Source organism: Lonchura striata, chromosome 5 (assembly GCF_050655825.1).
Source record: "Lonchura striata isolate lonStrDom1 chromosome 5, ASM5065582v1, whole genome shotgun sequence".
Lineage (NCBI taxonomy): Eukaryota > Metazoa > Chordata > Aves > Passeriformes > Estrildidae > Lonchura > Lonchura striata.
Window position 1 is genome coordinate 63,719,371 of NC_140707.1, and position 20,144 is coordinate 63,739,514.

The following is a 20,144-nucleotide window of genomic DNA, read 5'->3' on the forward strand; positions in this document are numbered from 1 at the left end:
GCTTTATTCATGCCTCAATTTTTCTGTATTCCTAGTTCAGGGCCAGATTTTGCAGGTGTTGGAGAGGCCATTTAAGCCACAGCAAATGGCAATCACATATTGAAGCACATCAGCAATGGAAAAATTGTTTCAGGGGTTTACATGAATCACTAGTTACAAAGAGTAAAATTTCAATTATTCCATTTCTTGTATTCCATAACAACACTGTAAATATTGCTAAAATCCATTTATTTTACTGCATGATGAACAATCTGAACAGGATAGTTAGTAATTATTTGTAGAATAGCCTGAGAATTATGACTGCTGAGAAAAGAATTTTGGTATTTTTCAGATGGTTTAAAGTAGAGCTTAAGAAAATCTCAAATTTGAGCTCACTCCAATTTCAGTAACATAGGATGAAACTAAATTTCATCAGACCCAGCACCTCTTGCACATCCTAAGAAATAAAACAATTCCAATCTGATGACCACATTGTGCTGATATAAGCATACATACACTTACATAAATTAAGCCACCACTTACATCATCAATGTATGAGCAAAGTTCTGACTGCATACTTTATTTCATCTTAGAAGTAAAACTTAACAGGAAAGCGGTATACTTGTTTTACCAATCACTTACAGTAAATGCATGGGTTTTTTTCTCCAGATATACACAAAATTTTCTCTCAAGTTACTATAAACACAATATGTACATTATGTAATAAAACAATTTACACTTTACACAGGTGCTGTATTTACCACATGCCCCCTCCTTTATTTTTAGAGCTTAGAGGTTTCCAGTAAGTTTCTTCTTGCCAAAGCAGCCTACACAAATGTAACAGAAATACAGTAACAGGAGTGAAATCCACCTTACAATGTATGCCTTTCTCTGCTTATAAATTTAAAGTAGTTTAATGGCACAACTGTAGGGATCGCTGCGACCAGAGCAGCAGTTCCACAGATCTGCTCTCTCCCATCAGCTCCAACATACCCAGCTGGTCTCACCTCACTGACCTGATTCTACTCACTAAACCAGCAGGATCCCAAGCTACCAATACACGTAACACATCTATCACTGTGTAGTTGAAGAAATTGAATCATCAAGGCGAGGAGGGTAAAGGAGCAGACACTTCAGTTCCCAACTAGATCAATACCATAAACCAGGAAATACAAGACCAAGGGAGTGGGACAATTAGGTGAGCTTACAGCGCTACAGAACTGCACCTGACTGCAACACTACACATATAAATACCCTGAGCTGTTTTTTCAATTTTAAGAGTTCGGGTAGCAACAACTACTTTAAGAACAGGTGTGGCACATCTTTCTCTTCACTTCTTTCTAAATGGCAGCGGGAAGGAGGACATTTTCTCAGACATTACTCACCCTGTTTCAAAACTTGCCTGGAGCTTGAGATCTAATTAAAAGGTCACTGAAAGTCAGATCTTTGCCGTAGGAAAAGGCCATGAAGACATGCGACAAGCAATTACTGTAACCAGGCACAAGAATCTTTGGAGTAGTTCAAGCTACTCAGAAGCAGAGAAGAGGGGAACTGTCTTTAAATCTGCAGAGAATACTAACAAGTCCCATGCTAAGATTTGCTACACATTATACTGGACAGCTCAGAGTGGCTTTTTTTTATTACAAATACTCTCAGGATTTATAACTCTTGTTCACTTCCCCCTCTAGACCAGGATTCTATAGCCAAAGCTATTCTGTCTCGCTCTACTCATTCCAATACCACTGGCTGGCAGCGAGCAAGAGGAAGACCATTTACAGCAGCACTATTTTCACTGACTTCAAGTGCCAAAGGTCACTACCAAGAAAACTCAGGGCAAGCAGGGCAACAGGAGCATGGCCAGCTGCCTGTAACAGAAAAACCACTGGGGTTTGGGGTACTCAGAAAGTAAGCACATCTCCAGACAGCATATCAGCATGCTTCCTGACAAATTACTTACTCAGACAGGATGAAAAGAAAGTCTAAATGGAAGAGAAATACATTACTCAGCCTTCCAATGCGTGATGAAAACTTCACCCAGATAAGGCAATGTGCTTCTAATTTCACTGTGCAACTTTTCCTTAATGTCTGACACTGCCTCAGCATCTTTTAAAATTTGTCTATATCTATTCCCAGACTATCCACATAATACAGTTAAAATTTTAAATGAATAAGAAAGATCTAAATTTCTACCGAGAGTAGGGGGGAGGAGGGGGGTGGGGAAAATCTACTAAAAAACTGAGAAAATCCTATCCTTGGTCTTAGACACAGTTTTCAAAAAATTGAGTCAAAACTGTATGGTAATGGATTATTAGCAGTAGAGGGTTTTTTTAAGTGCTTATGGCTAAAAAAAAAAAAAAATTAATTACCAATGAAATAAACCAAGAAGCCTACAGAATTCTGTTTTAGAATACTGCCTATTTACCAGCTATCAGTTATCAGCTTGCTAGTATGAGCTAATCATTCTGAAGTTTCAAACTGACCAGGACCATTACATCTACTATTAAATAAAATAAAAAAAAAAAAATCCATTTAAAACAGGGTTTGTTTTTTTAACACACAGTGAATACCCATTAAACAAAACATTTTGGATAAATGATAATCTAGAATTTTAGACATAACTATTTATACAGGTTAAATTTTTTAAACTCTCCATCAAATCAAAAAGTCATTGTTAGGGGAAGCAAATCTTGGAACAGTTAAGAGTGAATTTTTAAAATCTAACTGAATTAGAACATGACTAAAGAGCTTTAACATCACATGTGTATGCAAAGCATACAGAACAGGAAACTAAAAATAGAACCCCAAGCCTCTTCCTAGAGACATTTCCAAGTCTCCAAGCATTATAAATTCAGCTTTCTCTAGTACAGGCAGGATGAAGTTCTTCCTTCTTCTCTCCCCCTCATTCTGTATTTTTATCAATGCTTTCCTATCCGAATTTTTGGTAATTTATGTACAGTACACTGAATAAGCTCTTTCCCTTTATCTCAGTATTTTGTGTATCAAAGAACAGTTTTGGTTTTCTTTAGTATTTATAGCCCATCTTTCCTTAACATCTTTGCCATGATATCTTTCAGAAATTCTTAAATCCAGCTTCTGGATCATGATTTTAAGAAAGCTCTCAACAGACTGCCAGCCCACATGACATGCTCTTTCATGGACACACTTCTAGGCATTCCCAAACCTCTTGTAGGCTCCTGGAATCTTATATCCTCCACACTACCATTCCAATCCAGATCATACCTCCCATTACTGAACACTCCAGCATGATCAGCAGCCAGCCAAGATCCCTGGGTTCTAGCTGCTTCCTCCTTCTTACATATTCTGAAAACCGGAAGGGAACAAAAATCTGTTCAATCACTGTACTCACAATTGCAAATACCACGTCTCACCTCTACGTCTTATTCCTCAGCTTTTCAAGATAGGCATATCAAGTGAGGATCACCACAGAAAGTTCTTATATCAGGTGCAGTATCTCAAATTATTTTGCTTTTAAGCTTGTCATTTTAAACAAAAATTTTCAGTTTTGTACATTCCTCCTTACTTAAAGTGTAACATTATCCATGTGCCATCTATGATTAATAAATACTACATCCATGATCCTTTTGCTTTAAGATTTATTTCCACACATTTAAGCAGAGAATTCCTTTTTTTTCCCTCATTTACAGCCCATCTAGACAGGTGTGTTGATTTCAAAACAGAAAATCAAGTACTAAGACATTCAGAACAAGCTTGTAGTAGGGTGGCAATCTCAAATCTTCATCTATACCTCAGGCTCCATTCTGTTGGCTTCCAACCTTTTCCTTTACTCGTACTTGGAAATAACAGCCAAACATTTGGAAGCTCCTATGCAACACCAGGGTGAGCATCTGCATGCCAGTACAGATGCAGGGTTACACTACGAAACAAAATATAGCCCTGTGTTGTGTAAAAGAGGGAAGAAAAAGAACTAAGAGAGAGAGCATTATTTTCTGGCTCTACCATATATAGTAACTTAAAAGTGACAGTGGATTGGAGGGTGAAATTGTAACTTCTCCAACCACATTGGTCAAACCAACAGTCTAACAATTCTCTCTACCTACAAAGAAGAATGTAAAACAATCATTATTTACATGAATAGCATGAGAAAATTCAGTAGAAATACGTAAAAATTAGAAGGCATAGAAAACTTTTAGAAGAACTTTAAAACTCTCAAAATGCAGCTGGAAAACCCTACTGGTGTAATGTACTTTTACAAGTTCCCATTTCCAGGAATCAGTGAAGATGCATTAACTTATTTCCAGAAATCTTCCAACATAACACACAGCCTCTGAGGAGACCACAAGCATAAGGGGTTACCACAAACAGAAAACCAAGGAATTTCAGTCAATCTACAAAATGTTTTAATCTACTTCAATGCAACTGCAAACTACTATAGACACTGAGCCAATATTTACATAGATAAGTCAAATGGTTGCCCTTGTACTTTCTTATACAACATTTTAGTTATACCCCATTCCTTTTTTTTTCTTCTATATAGAATTTAATATTTTCCTTTACTAATTTGTCTCCAGTGTCATCTAAGTAAACCTTGGGTACTTTACCCATTTCGTGATTGTTTCAGCTCTTCAGTAGTATTTTCCACTTGCATTGACTCACTTTAAAAACACATTCAGTCCCAAACCACAATCTTATAAAGACTATCAAACTCTTCATTGTTGATGCTGCAGTTCAGACAAGCTAGGTTCATTTTTGATACTAGTATTGTGGAGCTGAGGCTATGTAATCCTTCTCTTCCACAAACTTCTTTGGAATTCTCTAATGTAAAAGTCTGGAACAGCTGTATATTTTTTTTCCTTTACATAAAATAATATATATGTCACTTAGGCCTTTTTTTGGTTTTTTTTAGCCTCATGAAAAATGTGCTCAGTAATACATTATTCCATCTTTGGACTGCCACTGTGAATCAAGCAAGGACATGACATTTACCAAAAATATCTCTTGGTAGTTTCATGGTCTTTAACATACAGCTTCACTCTGGTTCTCATGAGCAGGTACACACAAAACACAGGTCTGTGGCAATGGTCTGCAGGACACAAATATCCCACAGCACTGGGGGAAAGATGACTGCTTATGAAACTTGACTTTTTGTTCATCAAATTTTCTGTGAAGGAGTTAAAAAGCCTTGAAGACTATACTTCTGGCAACTGTCTTACTGTTTATATCTTAACAGCCCCAAAATTTCACTTTTGTAATAATTTCTTGATATTTAACTCATTTCCTATATAATTTAAATTTTAAAACAAGTGCACAGAAGCATCATTAAAAAAAAAAAAAAAACCTAGGTCCATAAAATCCTTCAAAACAAGTATCAGTCATGAAAAAAAAAAAAAAAAAAGGAAGAGTCATGTGTTAAACTAGTCCACTGCATTATCTGCATAAGCAGCGAGGGTCACTTTGTCCCAATGTCTGTTACTATGCTCAGACTGCATCAGTCATTACTCTTATTTTGTTACAGAACAAAAATACACCTGATTGTTTAAAGAAATTTTACAATGGCAGAGTAGTTTATGTAGTTGTTGGCAAAAACTCATTCCTGACTGACTATTCAGCTGTATTTTAAAGGAAGGAAAGAAAACAGGAGCACTTATACCTGCATTATATGAAATCAAAATTTAAGGAATTACTCTTCTTAAGAGCCACTCTCTAAGGAATGCATTTTTAAGGAACCAAGAAGTCACTTTGGAGTTTCACCTTTCTTATGTGAACATACTTCAACAACTCAAAATCCCCAAGTCTAGCAATAATCTTTGTAATCTCATGTGAGAAGTTTTTCTTTGAATACCGTCAGTTCCATCTCTCCTTCAAAACTTCTCTTAACAGACATTTTAGTAAAAAATCTCAAAGTTAACTTTAAAGTACAGGAACTTCTGGAAGCACCAGCTAAAGACATCTGGCTTGACCAATGTTTGTAGTATATTGACTAATATTTTGGATTTTAAATAATGTTTTTTCCACTCCTTTCTAATTCACAGAACTGCTTATTTTTTATTTCAATACTATAAATTTTAAAACAAATACTATGACTCTCCAACAACCTATTTCTGGATATGTGTTAAAAGATTACAAGCAGACAGTGTTGATTTCCTCTTCCATGAATTGTTATGCACAGCTAAATTTATTTCCTTGCCAATTAATTTTTTTTATTATATTTTTAAACACAAAAGTGATAACAAGCAATCTCCACCCAAGTCCCTCAGAAAATGGAGAGGACAGGTTCTTAAGTGTTATATGGGACATGAGGGGGGGGAAGAGATGAGGGCAAGGAGATTGATGTAAGAAGTAGGTCTTGCCCATGCTTTCCTCTTGCAGAAAGATAATCCATTATCTTTCACCAGCTGTCACCCACAGAGCTCTGAAGGTGAACTACTGGAGCACACTTTCCAGTGAGGTCTGTATTATTTATTCTGCACTTATCAAGCATATACTTGAAGAATGAGCCATCATTACCAATGTGGACGATGACATATTACAGCCACAAAAGATCACTGCTGCCATGTGTGCACAAGTGTGCACTACTGTTTTAAAGACATCACTGCAAAGTGCCTTCTCTAAATATAAGTAAGACATGAAAAGTGAAGAGTCTGAACAATTAAAGGAAAGAGGAGGAGAATGGCATTTCTCAGCAGTTTTAAGCAGCAAGACTCAGTCCACATAAAACGTTACTGTCATTATTTCACTGTCTTCTTTTTCTCCCAGGGTACCTCCAGAGTGTGCAAGCACCAAAGTATCTGAAACAACTACACAATACTTGAGAAAAGTTTCTTCTAAAAAATGAACACACATTATAAACCGCTCACAGACACAGTCCTTGCCCCAGAAGGGCAGTGCACCATTACATTATATAGTGCTCTCAACGAATGCCTACATGACACAGCTGACGATGTATGTTCTCTGAGAAGGATATCTACCAGACTTTCAGGCATTTAGGAATGTGGGGATTTTGAAGAATGTTATTATTTTCCAAGGGTTTTGCTGTAAGCAAAATACTCAAAGACAACAGATATAAATTCATTGTATGGCAAGTCAAGTGCCTCTGGATACCTTCTAAGTACAAAACAGCACTAAAAAAGGATTACTTTCTTACATTTTGTACCATTTGTACATTATTATACTCATAATTGATAGCACTTCCATATACCAATATGATTTTGAAACACTGAATTTGTTGTACATTTTGGTTAGCTGAGTCTACTATCATCAATCAAGAATATCAGCATTAAAACCATGTTGCAAGTCCAACTCCATGTAAGCCATGAGTTCTCAGTTTACAGAGGAAACAAAAAACCCTAGTTTTTTAAGCTAGTATCTCCCATTACATCTTCTTCTTATGAGGAACATTTGTTTCACCCTGTTGTTAGAAACTGCTTACCCAGACTCCTTATAGTGTCAGATATAAGCATATTAGGAGCCCTATTAGATAAGAGATCCTTTGTGATATGAGAACATATCTAGTACAACAGCTACACCTGTACTTTTCATAAAGGATGATTCAGGCTCACAGTCATGCAGGGAGGGCAGGCTCTTCTGACAGCTCCATGGAGGAATGCTTTAAAATATCCAAGTGCTATCAAGGCTAACTAGACAAAAGGAAACCACACTTGAGAGACAGCACTAAACATAAAATATAGGTTCAAAGTTCTTAAAACCTGTTCTGGCAAATTCACTGCCAGGAACAAGGAAACTGGTGCTTTCTTTAAATACATGGAAGAACAACATGAAAAATATTTAGTTTCCCTTCATTTAACAAGCCTAGTCAATACTTATAGTCAGACTGTGGTAAAACGCCAGCCAACCAAGGTGACCACCTGAGACTATCAAAAAACCAAGTTGTGTTAGCTACTTTATCTACAGCAAGAAGAAGATGCTATTTCACATATTGCTTTTCATTCTGAGAAGTATGAAGAACAACTATTTACTATTAGAGCAGCCATGATGTTAAATAAATTTGTTAACTTGAAAAAAAAAGATATACTGAACTGCAAAGTAAACTTAGATTGGAAGGGACTCCTGGACACCAGAATCCACCCAAATTACTCAAAGCTGAGATAACATCAAAGTTCAATCATGTGACAAAGGCCTTGCCCAGCTGAGGTTTGCTGCCAGGATAATGAGGCTTTCATCTTTCTGGGTGACTCTTCCAGTGCAAGACCACTGTCAGGAGGAGCACTTTTATTTTTCTCTCACAAAGAATCAGAATCCTCCTTGCTATAGCCTGTGTCCACTGTTAGTCCGTCTTGGCAGTGCACCCAGGAAGCATCTGCCTCTCTGCTCTCCCTAAGCACACATGTAGCAGTGGAGGATAATGATGAGATTTCCTTTCTCCAGACATCTAAAGTTTTTGTTGCATCTCATGTACTTCAGGCCCTCAGCCACATAAGTGGTTTATTCCTAGACTCACTTCAGTTTCCCAGTGGTTTCTCTGTACTGGGAAGCCCTGAACTAGACACAGTACAAGAGAAGTGGCCTTGGAAGAGTGGTGTGAAGAGAAAAACAACTTCCTCAGCCTGCTGGCTACACACTTCAGACGCAGTCCTGCACATAGGCAGCTTCCATTTCTACAATGACACATCACTGACTTCTTCAACTGATTGTTTACCAGGATCCACAAATCCTTTTTTGTAAGACTGCTGTCTAGATGGTCATTCCCCAACTTTTACAGCTGTACAGAGCAAGACTTGGCATTTGTCATGCTGAATTTTGTGATGTTTCAGTGTGAAGGAAGTATAATGCTGTATAGAAAAGGTAGAGGATGGAATGTGGTATCTGCTATTCCCACCCTCAAAACATGCCTGAAACATTAAACACAATCTTTTATGATGTTTAACATTACCCACAAGAACAGGAAGTCTGTACCTAGACAACCTACAGCTTTCGTTCTGTCAGGATAAACCAGGGCAACTTCTCCTGGTCTGAGCCACTCAAATGCATGCATACCTTTAACACTGATGAAAATTACTGCAAAGCCCTTTCCTAAGGGCAGTAAAAGCTTTTTCACAGATAGCTTTTAATTTTCTTAATTAAAAATTCCCACTTCCCTCCTTCAGAAAATGTCAGGGCTTTTATCTTCACAATTCACATGAGAGTCAACTTCAGGATGCACAAGGATTGATTATTTCTAACCACAGATGTAAACCTGACTAGGTCATGCCTGCCAGGGTCAAGCCTGCCCAGCACAGCCCTGTAGGTACAGCACTACATCCAATCCAGCAAATCCTGCTGGCCCACAGTAGCAAACACACACTGATAACCACAGTTCACTTGCCTTAATAACCAGTAAATACTTCTAGGGGTAAGATAAAGACAGTTTGTGGGTCTGATACAGCCTCCAGTTAGGCACCCCACACTGTTGTCCCATGTTATCTGAAGTACCAGGCCAGAAGAACCACAGTTTAAAAACAGCTGTGTGTATATTGACATTATTCCACACTTAAATATCAACTGCTCAGGAAACCAAAGGCTGAAGTAACTGGTAATGGAAATCTTCAATTACATACCAGAGTAAGTTAACACAGTCAAACTTAACTCCTCTATGCAGTGATATGATGCCACATCACCCAAGGTGTTTTACTACAACTAGTTAAAGCTGGTCTGGAAGGAAAATGTGTGTGCCTCTTCCCTGTGACACAGCTGACCTGCAAGATCTCAGACAGTCTGCTCTGACAAATGCTGTGAGTTTAAGAAAAATACCTATTATGCAATAAAGGCAGAAATATTAAATACCACAGGCTCCAGCCTTCACTCTACACCTACAATCCAACTTCTATCACTTACTCCACTATGACATTTAGATCACTTTTAGCCTCTCGTACATGTAAAACTTTTCTTCTCACAGCCTCCTCGGGGAAGTCCCATGGTTCCGAATCACAAAAATGTCTTCCTTCAAGATGTGTAACTTGAGAGCATCAAGGCAACAATGTCACCCTAAAAGTAGCCACTGACAGGGAGAACAGAATGTGATTCCCTCCTTGCCTTAAAGAGCATACAAATTAAAAAGAAAGAAACTGTGGTCAGATACTCCATTGCATTCCCATTTTATGCTGACATAATGTAAGCAATTACAGACTAGACACAGAAACCTAAATCCTTTATTTAAGAATTTCAATACAAACATCTTACTCAAGTACACATAACTATAGGAAAAACACCTATCAATAGGAAAAATGTGCTTATTCCCCTTTGGATCAAAAAACTAGAAGCCTATAGAACAAAGCCTGCAGAGCTTGCACACTGGGTGTCCATCTCTCAGGGGTCATAAGAGACAAACCACAACCATGCAGTCATGATACACAGAAATGGGGGTGGAGGGAACAACACCACATGACAACCTAACTAATCCTATCAGAAAAAGAGCTAAATCTAAAGACTAAAAACACGTATTAAAAAGCAAACCTTTGGGAACACTTTTCAAAATTATATAATAGGATCTCCATGCCTGAAGTCACCCTCCTGCTGTTTCTACTCTGCCTTAATTACAGTAAAATAAAAGGCACTCTGAACACTCCAGTTTCTGTATTGATAATCCAAGTCACACGGGCAACAATAAGGCTGGCAGCACAGAGAAAAACTCCATGAAAAAGCCAACTTTTGGGAAAGATGTGCAAATTGAAGATCATAGAAGCCATGTTATAACAACATCAGCAATCCTAAGGTGTGTAAGGCAATGGAGACAATCCCCATCCACTCCCAAGGTACAAGTCAAATCTCTGTAAGTAGTGGGGGAACCAGAGACAGAGGAACTCCTCAAGAGTGGGAAAATGATTCCAGATGTCCATGAGTATTACCATGCAATTACTACAAACCTTGTCCTTCCTCAGATGAGGACAGAAATTTCAAAGGCATACAGTTTAGTTCTTAGGCTAAGGGACCATTACTGGCAGGGAAATCATAATATACAACCCCCTCACAGTGGTTGCTGTGCTTTGGGTGAAGTTATACCTCCTGTAAAAAGAATGAATCCACATCCCACAAACTACACAGTCCCAAATAAAAAGTACAATATTGTCAGAATAGCTGCAACACTTCTTTAAGACTGACTTCCATATACCAACTCAAACAAGTTTAAAACAGGAGTCATTTTACTTGTTACTTCACCTTTCACCAAATCTTTTGATGACAATTAAAACAACATAACTCAGGTTTAAGCCGAATTAAAAGTCCAGACAGAATTTTGTACTGACTTTTCCAAAACCCTGAGCATGCACATCTCACTAAACTGGCATAAACACATTCCAAGCAGGACTTCACAAAGCAATTACCCGTGTTTATTTTTATGTTGGAGGACAATTATAAATTAGGAAAAGAATTTGGGATATATTTGAAATTGGTGCTGCTTCTGATCTTTTCTTGGCATTTTGGTGAAAGGCACATATAGAAATTCACCCCTCAGTGGCATTACACTTAAACAGATTAAGAATTATACTTCAGACTTCACTAATGCACATCTGATTAATAAATTCCACACAGTTTCAATGATTTAATACTTGATAAAGATATCCCCACTATTTTCTAAAGCTCAGATTCCTTTACAGATGTCTTAGGTAGGGTACCCAGAGGTACTAATCACATTTGAAGCTTTAGGCCATGGTTAAGTAATAACACATTTCAGTGTTAAGACCCTGATGACATGAATGATAGAAATTAAGATCTCAGGCACTTCAGGATGCCTAAGGCCTCAGCTGGAAATGATGGATGCACACACTTAATCTGAATGCACTCTTAAGTATATCTCCAGACATGATTACTGAGGTCTATGCAAAATCGGGGCTTAAGAAAACAGTGTGTAGTTTCCTACTGAAGAAAGCTACATTCATTATAGTGAACAAGATCTTTATAAATGAAAGCCTGCATTCTGGCAATCTGCATATGCTGATGAGAAAAATGGGTTGGAAGCTTTTAGTGTTAGAAGACAGCTAAAAAATGAACAGATCACATTGAACCACAGAGCAAATGTACATAAAAATTCTCAGACCTGAAGAATATTTTAAATTAAATCCCTTTTAAAAAAAATTAAAATTTATACAATAAAATGCAAGACCCCCTAGCACTTCAGTGAGATGTAACAGTGAGCATGATACAAGCCCTTTGGTAACATCAAGAATATATTGGAACTCTCAAGTGTACCTTATGAGACTCAGGAAACAAATGTAAACTCTATTTCAAGTATTATCAAAAGCAAAAATACATTAAAAAGCTTTAACAAATCCCTCCTAAGTTTCTAAATGGGTTATTTGTAGTCCATTGTCCTGTTAATTTTTTCAGACTTTGGTAATGAAAACGATGAACACATAAAATTTTTCATAATCCTAGGCACTGCATTCTGTTAGTGGCACAGATAAATTTGCAATTGTTAAATATTATAATTCTTCCATTTTGTAATACCCATCTTAAACCAGCTTGCATGAATTGCCTCAAATTGCATGCAAGGGAAAAAAAAGTAATTTTTTATAAATTTAAAGAATCTGTAGTTTAACATTCCAAACTAATCTCAACTACAGATCAACATTCCTAAAACATTAATATACAACCATAAAGGAGAAGTAACTTGCTAAAAAAAAAGAATGAGAAAAGTATTTTCAATTCCGATTCACACAAGTTAAAATCATTTGTTCTAGTAGGTGTGGAAGAAACTGACTCATTCCCACACATTAATTGTTTGCAAAAATAGATTAGTTCAACTTAATTTGATAAAAAAGTTCATTGTACTAGATCTGTTGACTAAACTGACTTTCAAGCCATTTCCATTGACAATGCATAACTCTGACAACTGTGCAAGTTTTAAGGATGTAAATTGAATATTTTTTTTTGCAAAATATTGTATCTTAATATTATCTGTGAAAAATCAATATAACAATAATTTAGATTTGCAAGTGAAACAAGACAGAAAAAAGATTTATGGATGCTTATGAAATCCTACTTCTGCATTACAATCTTATACTTTATCATGTACCATTAGAGAGAAACTACTAGCTGCACACATATTTTCCTGTACGAAGACAAACTTATCAGTGGCTTATTTACCCCCTTCTGAGTTTTCATAGATAAACAAAATTTAAATGCAAAATATAGATCACAGCCTTCAATATACCACATAATTCCTCAAGCTCTAACTAAAGAGTGGTGCTATTTATTAGCACCATCATCTCCAGGAGAAAAGCAATACCAACTTCCTTCTATGGGACAAAAGACAATCTTCACCCAGGCCATCTGCCACATTAACAGCACATGCCAATGGGCCTCTCAATCTCCAGACCCTGTTACTTTGCCACTACTAAAATTCAACCGTAACCTTCAGTCCCAATGCTGCACAGCATGAAGTTTTACAGAAAAAGTCATTAAAAGATTCTGCCTCATTCTAAAAATAACAGATTGAAACAGATGTCCTGTAAAGAGTCCAGCATCGCACAGCAGCAGGATTTTAACCACACGTCCTCATGTCACTAGCCCTGACTACAGTGCTGTCAAAGCTAACATGGCAGTTTGGGCTCCTTATTAGTCCTACCATACATCTTTGAAAAGAACAAAACCAGCTTCATCAAAGCAGAGAATGCAGGAAACTGGGATTCAGCAGCCAGGGTCACACTATTCTGCCAGATGACCATCATGACCTCGTTACAGAAGGTGATCCAAGCTATGGTTTCCCATCTATGACCACAGGAAAGCTTTTAGGAGCAGGAAGGAGTTCTAGTTGCATTCACGCTGCACAAAAAACCCCATGGTCACTACCACTACTCACCTTTCCAGAACATCTGCAAGGCACCTGTAGCTGTACCCTCCCCCCGTGGGCCCTCAGTGCAAGCCCTCCTGTCACTAGCTCTGGTATAAGGGATCATAAACAGGCTTTGGTGGATAGAAGATGATGTAGAGGAAACTTAGCCAAAGTCTGAAATTCAGTTGTCTTGTTCATCAGCTGTCTTCATTATCCAAGCACTGTCACTTCACACACGCGCCCAACAGGCTTATCACTCACTGCACAGCCTCTGCCTGCACAGAGGACATTATACAAGCTGCCAGAGCCTGAGGCCCCTTCCTGGATTTTTATGTGTATTTCTGCAAGCAGGGGAGGGAGAAGACTGCCAAAGGGAAGGAAGTGAGGAATTTAAGCCCTCAAGACAAGAGATATGACATGTTATCAAGTGACAGTTTTTCCTGGTGTAACCCCAAAAGACCAATGGATTCTCATAAGCAACTCTACAAGTCCACAGTCTATCAGCTCTGAGGTCATCTCAAAAATACTTGAGGATAGTTCTGCCTCCTATGCTAGCAGCACACTTGCCACACGTTGTGCCCCTGCCCTTCCCTAGTACTTTTTTTAGTACAGCAGTACCTATGGCACAGGACTAGGTCAGCCCTGCTGCTAGTTTAGAAGATGCTCTAGTGCAGGCTGGAAACACCCTTTCCTCAGGCTCACATGTACACTTCTGAACACAACTGCTCTCAGGCTGAGAGAACAGGCTCTACACTGTTCTGACAGAAAGGCCACCCTGTAAGGTTATTCCCTCACTAATTAGGTATTTTTTTATCTGAAGGGTTACGGTGTCTCTTTAAGCAGAACTGGAAGGACAAAAGACTAGGCCTCAGAGTCAACTTGCAAAGCTCACCGAGCCCCTCCAAATGGCAAGATCCAAACTAGAAGCACCAGTCCCGACAGTGACCTAAAGCTGTGAATCACTGCATCAGCACAGCAGCCCTTCCTGGCCAATGTTCTGTGCATGGTTTTTTCCATCTATGGTCCAGACGCAAGTGTAACAAATATATACCCAAAAGTGGCAATTCAGGGCTAGGCTAGAGGTTGTTTTGAGCACTCTGTGTGTACATTTTTTATCTCTTCTAGTCCTGACTGGGAATATATTGATGTTACTACAACAGCATCCACGTTTTATTATGCCAGACAGTCTTTAAGAGCTCAGCAGCAGGTGCCAAACTGGCCTACTTGTGCTAATAATCTGCATCTTCTTCATGTTCCCCACAGCTTCAGCATTCTTAGAGTTTCTCTCAGGAAAAAATAAAAACAAAGACAGAGATAAAAAACTCCACCACCACCATCCATTCTCTCAGGAAAAAAGAAAAACAAAGACAGAGATAAAAAACTCCACCACCACCATCCAAAAGCAGAACACCACTCTAGCTGGGTAGCCGACCCTGCACAAACTGAGAGCACAGAAAGTAAGTCAGCATTCAAATACACAGCTCATAACAAATGAGGAGAAACAGTCCACAGAAGTATGTTGTGAGCTTTGTCAAACAAAAACAACAAACATATATCAGTCTAAATTACTCTGACATGGGTTTTGAGGTGCTATCACAGAGAGAACCAGCCAGTATAGAATCTGGAAGTGAGACAACACTAAATGAAGTGTGGGGACACGCGCCACCTCAGCAGTATGAAACAGGGTCAGGGGAAACAAAGGCTGAAGCAAGAGAGGCTGTGCAGCACCTGGATCAGTTTGAATACAAATAAGGCCCATTCCTGAGAATATCCTCTGAACATGCTTGACTACTGGCTGCAAACTGTGATGAGCAGCTGTCCAAAAATTGAGCAGCCGGTTGCACCAGTCCCTGGTGACTGGAAGGAAGGGGCAGCGAGCACCAGCCACAGCCTGCTAAGATAACTCCTGAAAAACAAGGTGATGTCAAACCAGCACAGAAGTGATGCCAGCCAGCAAGGTGCCCTGCAAGCAGCCACTCTAGCACAGGGTTATGCAAGAGTCGGATGCCTCAGTGTGAGAGAACAAGAGGCTCCATGGGGAGGAACACGTTGTACCTGAAAGCTAAAGGACAGGTGGTGCAGACACCTGAGCTGTGACTCTGCTGCTCCAGCACTCTTGTACTTCTCTCCTTGTCAGTACAAGGGACAGCATTTACTGCAGGAAAAGTCTCTTGGGACATCCCTCTGCAGTGTATGGACAATACCACACTGCATACCCATAGTCCATCAGGTAAGTCCAAAGTCCATACAGCCTCCTTGGTGCCTGCTGATAGCTTTAAGTAGTCTCACTTTCAGAGAGGAATGAGCAAAGCCAACTAGAATAAACAGGACTCTTCACTATTTCTCACTCTAGGAGCAGCAGATGCAGCAACAGTTTAACAGACATTAAGCACAGATTTGGGAAATTCTTTCTGAACATGTAGACATGGGTCTGTTAAGTAACAGACTTGGATTCATTTCCCACTAAGAATATTGAGCATTATTTCAATATCTATTATATAAACAATATAACAGTGATAACCAACTGGGTGCAAGCTTATTCAACAGAAGTTATAAATAAAAATAACTAGAAGAAAAGGACTTTGGACTCCTCACTTGCAGTTCAGCTAGCTCTTCCTCCAAAGACACTTGGCATAAAGATATGTGAATTATACATCCAGTATAGGGAAAGAACAGTCTGTTTGAAAGCTCCACTCACCATGGGAAAGCTATAATTGACAAGGTTAAAATGGCAGATTCTTACAAGATTTGTAAAGCAATGGAAGCCACAAGCTGCCCCAAGGCAAAGGACCACACCCTGCGCTCTTCTATGGTTAGCAAATAGGAAGATTTAAGCCTGTGGCAGGACTACCAGGAAGCAGCAGAGGAATTAATAGGACAGAAGCAATGGCATGCACCATTTGGAGTTTATCAGCCTCCACAGGTAAGGTGCACGGCTTCCGCAGATGTTGAATAGAGAGGAGGTAGCTTAAGTTTCACAAGATGAACATGGGACTTTTATTTTCTGGACTCCTCATTTCTCCAGCATCCACCAGCTACAGAGTATGAACAGCACTGTGCTCTGTCAGAAAGCAGAGATATCCATGTCCAGCAACTACACCACACAACTCAGAATCAACCTCCTCTGCATCCCACAGCCAGAAAAAAATCCTGCCTCAACTACCACACCTGAACTCTTATTTTCTCTAGCCAATTATGAAGGCAAGCAAGCCCATCAGCCACATTGAATAATTTCAAGGGAATTTTACATGTGTGATACCTCACACCCAATTTTAAAAAAATGTTTGTTACATAGCTCATCTTAATTCAAATTTAATACCTATGCAGCTCATTTCCATTGCCAGTGGTAAGTCACCATCTTGTCAAAAGGAAATTCCTTCTGTCTCCAATTGATAAAGAAACACTGATCTTCAAAGTATATCCCAAATAGTTAACTACATTCTGATGCTTCTATAGACACATAACAGCACAGAAAACTTGTGCACATTAATCCAGAATATCTCCTAACAGCAAATCAGTCTCTAATTAAGACACATCATGACATAAGGAAGATGAGCATGTTTGGCATGATATTTTCCTTATTAGCTGGAGGCAGAAACAAGTTCCTCGTCAGTGGAAACGCACTGTGAGGGCATTAGGACACAGATAAAAGGTGTCTCCTTGCTGGCACTTAGCTGTTTTTAACAGCTTGGAGGAAAGGAAGCAACACACAGTATCAACTGTAATTGGTTTTAAGGGTATCCCTTGTTGATGGAACACAAATATACAGTCCAGACTTAGGTCCACCCCCTTACCATCAAGAGCCTGGATTATAAACTTTTATCCCCACTCTGCAGCACCAGATGGTAGCTCACATACATTTCAATTATTTATTGAATAGGCACTTTGTTATACCAGAGTAATCCCACACTGCAGTAAAACCTACACAGTTTTTATTGCGAGCTATACTTTTCATCAAGTCAGTAACCTTTTCACATTCAGTGAACACAATAAATAGAATTTAAAAAGCGATTTTATAAACAATTGGATAATCGACCTCTCCATCACACAAAAAATGACAATGCTGGGATCAATCAGTAAGACACAACCACCAGCAGCGCTATAGAAAAAGCATATCATTCTCTGGCCTGCCCCAAATCCTTCCAACTTCAGTTTTCAAAGTATGCTGCAGTCTGATCTATCACACTTAACAATTTGCTGGTGCTCACTCCTTCAAGCCATCAGCTTGAAAACAAAAAACTCTGAATGCTCTTTGCTGAAGACATACAAAGCTTCCATGACAAAACAAATAATCAATGTTCCCCAGGCTGCAGCCTTGCGGGGCAGATGTGATAAAGTGGTTAATTATTCAGTTGGCAATCGCATTACTGACGTCAATAGAAGAGTCCAGGAAGTGAATCCTCTTAGTTTGTTAGTGTATGACAAAGAGTGGTGGTCCCCACAGAAATTAAGGAGAACCAGCTGTCCCTTCATGTTAGTGCTGTCCTCTCTAGTGCTAAAGACACACATTAGCATTTACTGAAGTAAATCTGCCCCTCCCTCTCCCTTAGGAAATCCTTTGTTTTGTTGGTTGGCGTTTTTTTTTGTTGTTCTTTGATTTTTTTGAAGAGTGCTCTTTTAAAGCCTAATTAACTGTACATGCATGGAACAGCTGATAAACGGGGCAACGTTCTCGTGAGCAATGATCACTCTTCCCTCCCCTCCAATTCTTATTCCATGGAGAAGTCACCTTCGTCATACATTATTATTCATAACTTACTCAGCTGAATAAACCAGTCAGCCACCATGGCCGTTTTAACATAAATTCGTTTAGACATGCAGTAGGGAAGGATCTCTGCTCTCCACATACCTCTAGTCAATAGCCTTAACTAACCAACATTGGATGTAAAACTTTTATCCTAAGTGCCATCAAAAGTATCCACATCTTCTTTTGTCAGTATGCTCCGGACTACTGGAGGTCTCTCGTTATCAGCCTGCTTAACAGTAGGGAACCATTAAACAAAGCTCTTAGAAAGGCTGCCTAGAAATACTCTGTCCTTGGGGGGCATGCCCAAATTAAAGAAGACAGCATGATGAACGGGAACTGTTGTTTCTTCGAGCCACACACACACACGCCCTCTGTAAAGCAAGGAGCCGGCACCAGAGCAACATTTCAAAGCCTGAGCCTGGTGCTCTCCCCTCCTCCCCTCCCCCGGGTAGGAAACCCTCCGAGGAGCACTGGATTAGCCTGACGTTTCGGGCTAAGCCGAGCAGGGTTCCAGGCCAAGGACACTCCGCTGTGCTCCTGCTGCCGGCTGCCAAGCGGTTCGCCGGGGACCGAGGGAGGAGACCGGGAGGGTCAAGGCCCGGCCGGCGGCGGGGGTGTTCCCCAGGGAGGCGCCGCATCCAGGGGCGGCGTCTCCGGCCGCACCGGAGCGCGGTGGGATCGCGGTGGGATCGCGGTGGGATCGCGGTGGGATCGCGGTGCGGGGCCGCCCCGCCCCGCCCCGCCGCCTCTCGCCGGGCACCGCGCGCAGCCCCCGCCCGCGGCCGCCCCGGGCTCACCCCACTCGAGGAAGTCGGACACGTATCGGTCGCGGCGGAGCGGCGAGTCGCGGCTGCACTCGGCGTAGACGCCGACCAGGAGGTCGAGCAGGGTCTCCACGCTCAGCACGCTGTCGTTCCGCTGCGGCCCGTCCAGCACCAGCTGCTCCAGCCGCTTCAGCCGCACCTTGGCCGACATGGTGCCGCTCGGGCGGCGGGCGCGGGGCACGCACGGGACGGGGCGAAGCGAAGGCCCCGGGGTTCAGCCGCTCTCGGCCGCCCCGCGCCGCCTCCCGCGGCCGAGCGGCTCCTTCCACGGGCTCCGCGTCGGGCACGGACGGTCCATGGGCCGAACCCGGCCACCCCCCGCCCCGCTCCGCTGCGGCCTCGCCCCGGCGGCGGGGAAGGGCCGATCCCGCTGCCGATCCCGCTCCTCCTCCCCGGGCCCGGCGCGTCCCTCGGAGCGCCTCCGGCCACGCCCCCGCGCGGCGCCCGCGCGCTCCGACGTGGGCAGGGCCGCGCGAAGCCGCGCAGGAAGGTTGGGCCGCGCGGCGCGCCGTAGCGGCAGATTCGCCGCGGAGGGCGAGAGCGGCCGCGTGGGCTGCACGTCCGCGCCGGCACTTTCGTGTTTTTGTGTGGGTGTGTCTGTGGGTCTGTGTGCCTGACCCTGTGTGTGTGTGTATGTATGTGTCTGTGGGTCTGTGTGCCTGACCCTGTGTGTGTGTGTGTGTGTGTGTGTGTGTGTATGTGTGTATGTGTCTGTGTGCCTGACCCTCTCTGTATGTGTGTGTGTGTGTGTGTGTCTGTGTGCCTGACCCTCTCTGTATATGTGTGTGTATGTGTCTGTGTGCCTGACCCTCTCTGTATGTGTGTGTGTGTGTGTGTGTGACCCTCTCTG

At 41.0% G+C, this 20,144-nt stretch overlaps 1 protein-coding gene across 17 annotated transcripts in view; it reads right to left on the reverse strand.

The window, feature by feature from the left end:
- Positions 1-19,694, reverse strand: part of CDC42BPB (CDC42 binding protein kinase beta) — a 90,855-nt gene extending 71,161 nt beyond the window's left edge. For all 17 annotated transcript variants that reach the window (XM_077783952.2, XM_085580779.1, XM_021541364.3 and 14 more), the window contains exon 1: positions 19,268-19,694. In XM_077783952.2, the coding sequence (XP_077640078.2) occupies positions 19,268-19,445 (178 nt within the window). In that variant the 5' untranslated portion in view covers positions 19,446-19,694. The remainder of the gene's footprint in view (positions 1-19,267) is intronic.
- Between the last annotated feature and the right edge of the window lie 450 nt (positions 19,695-20,144).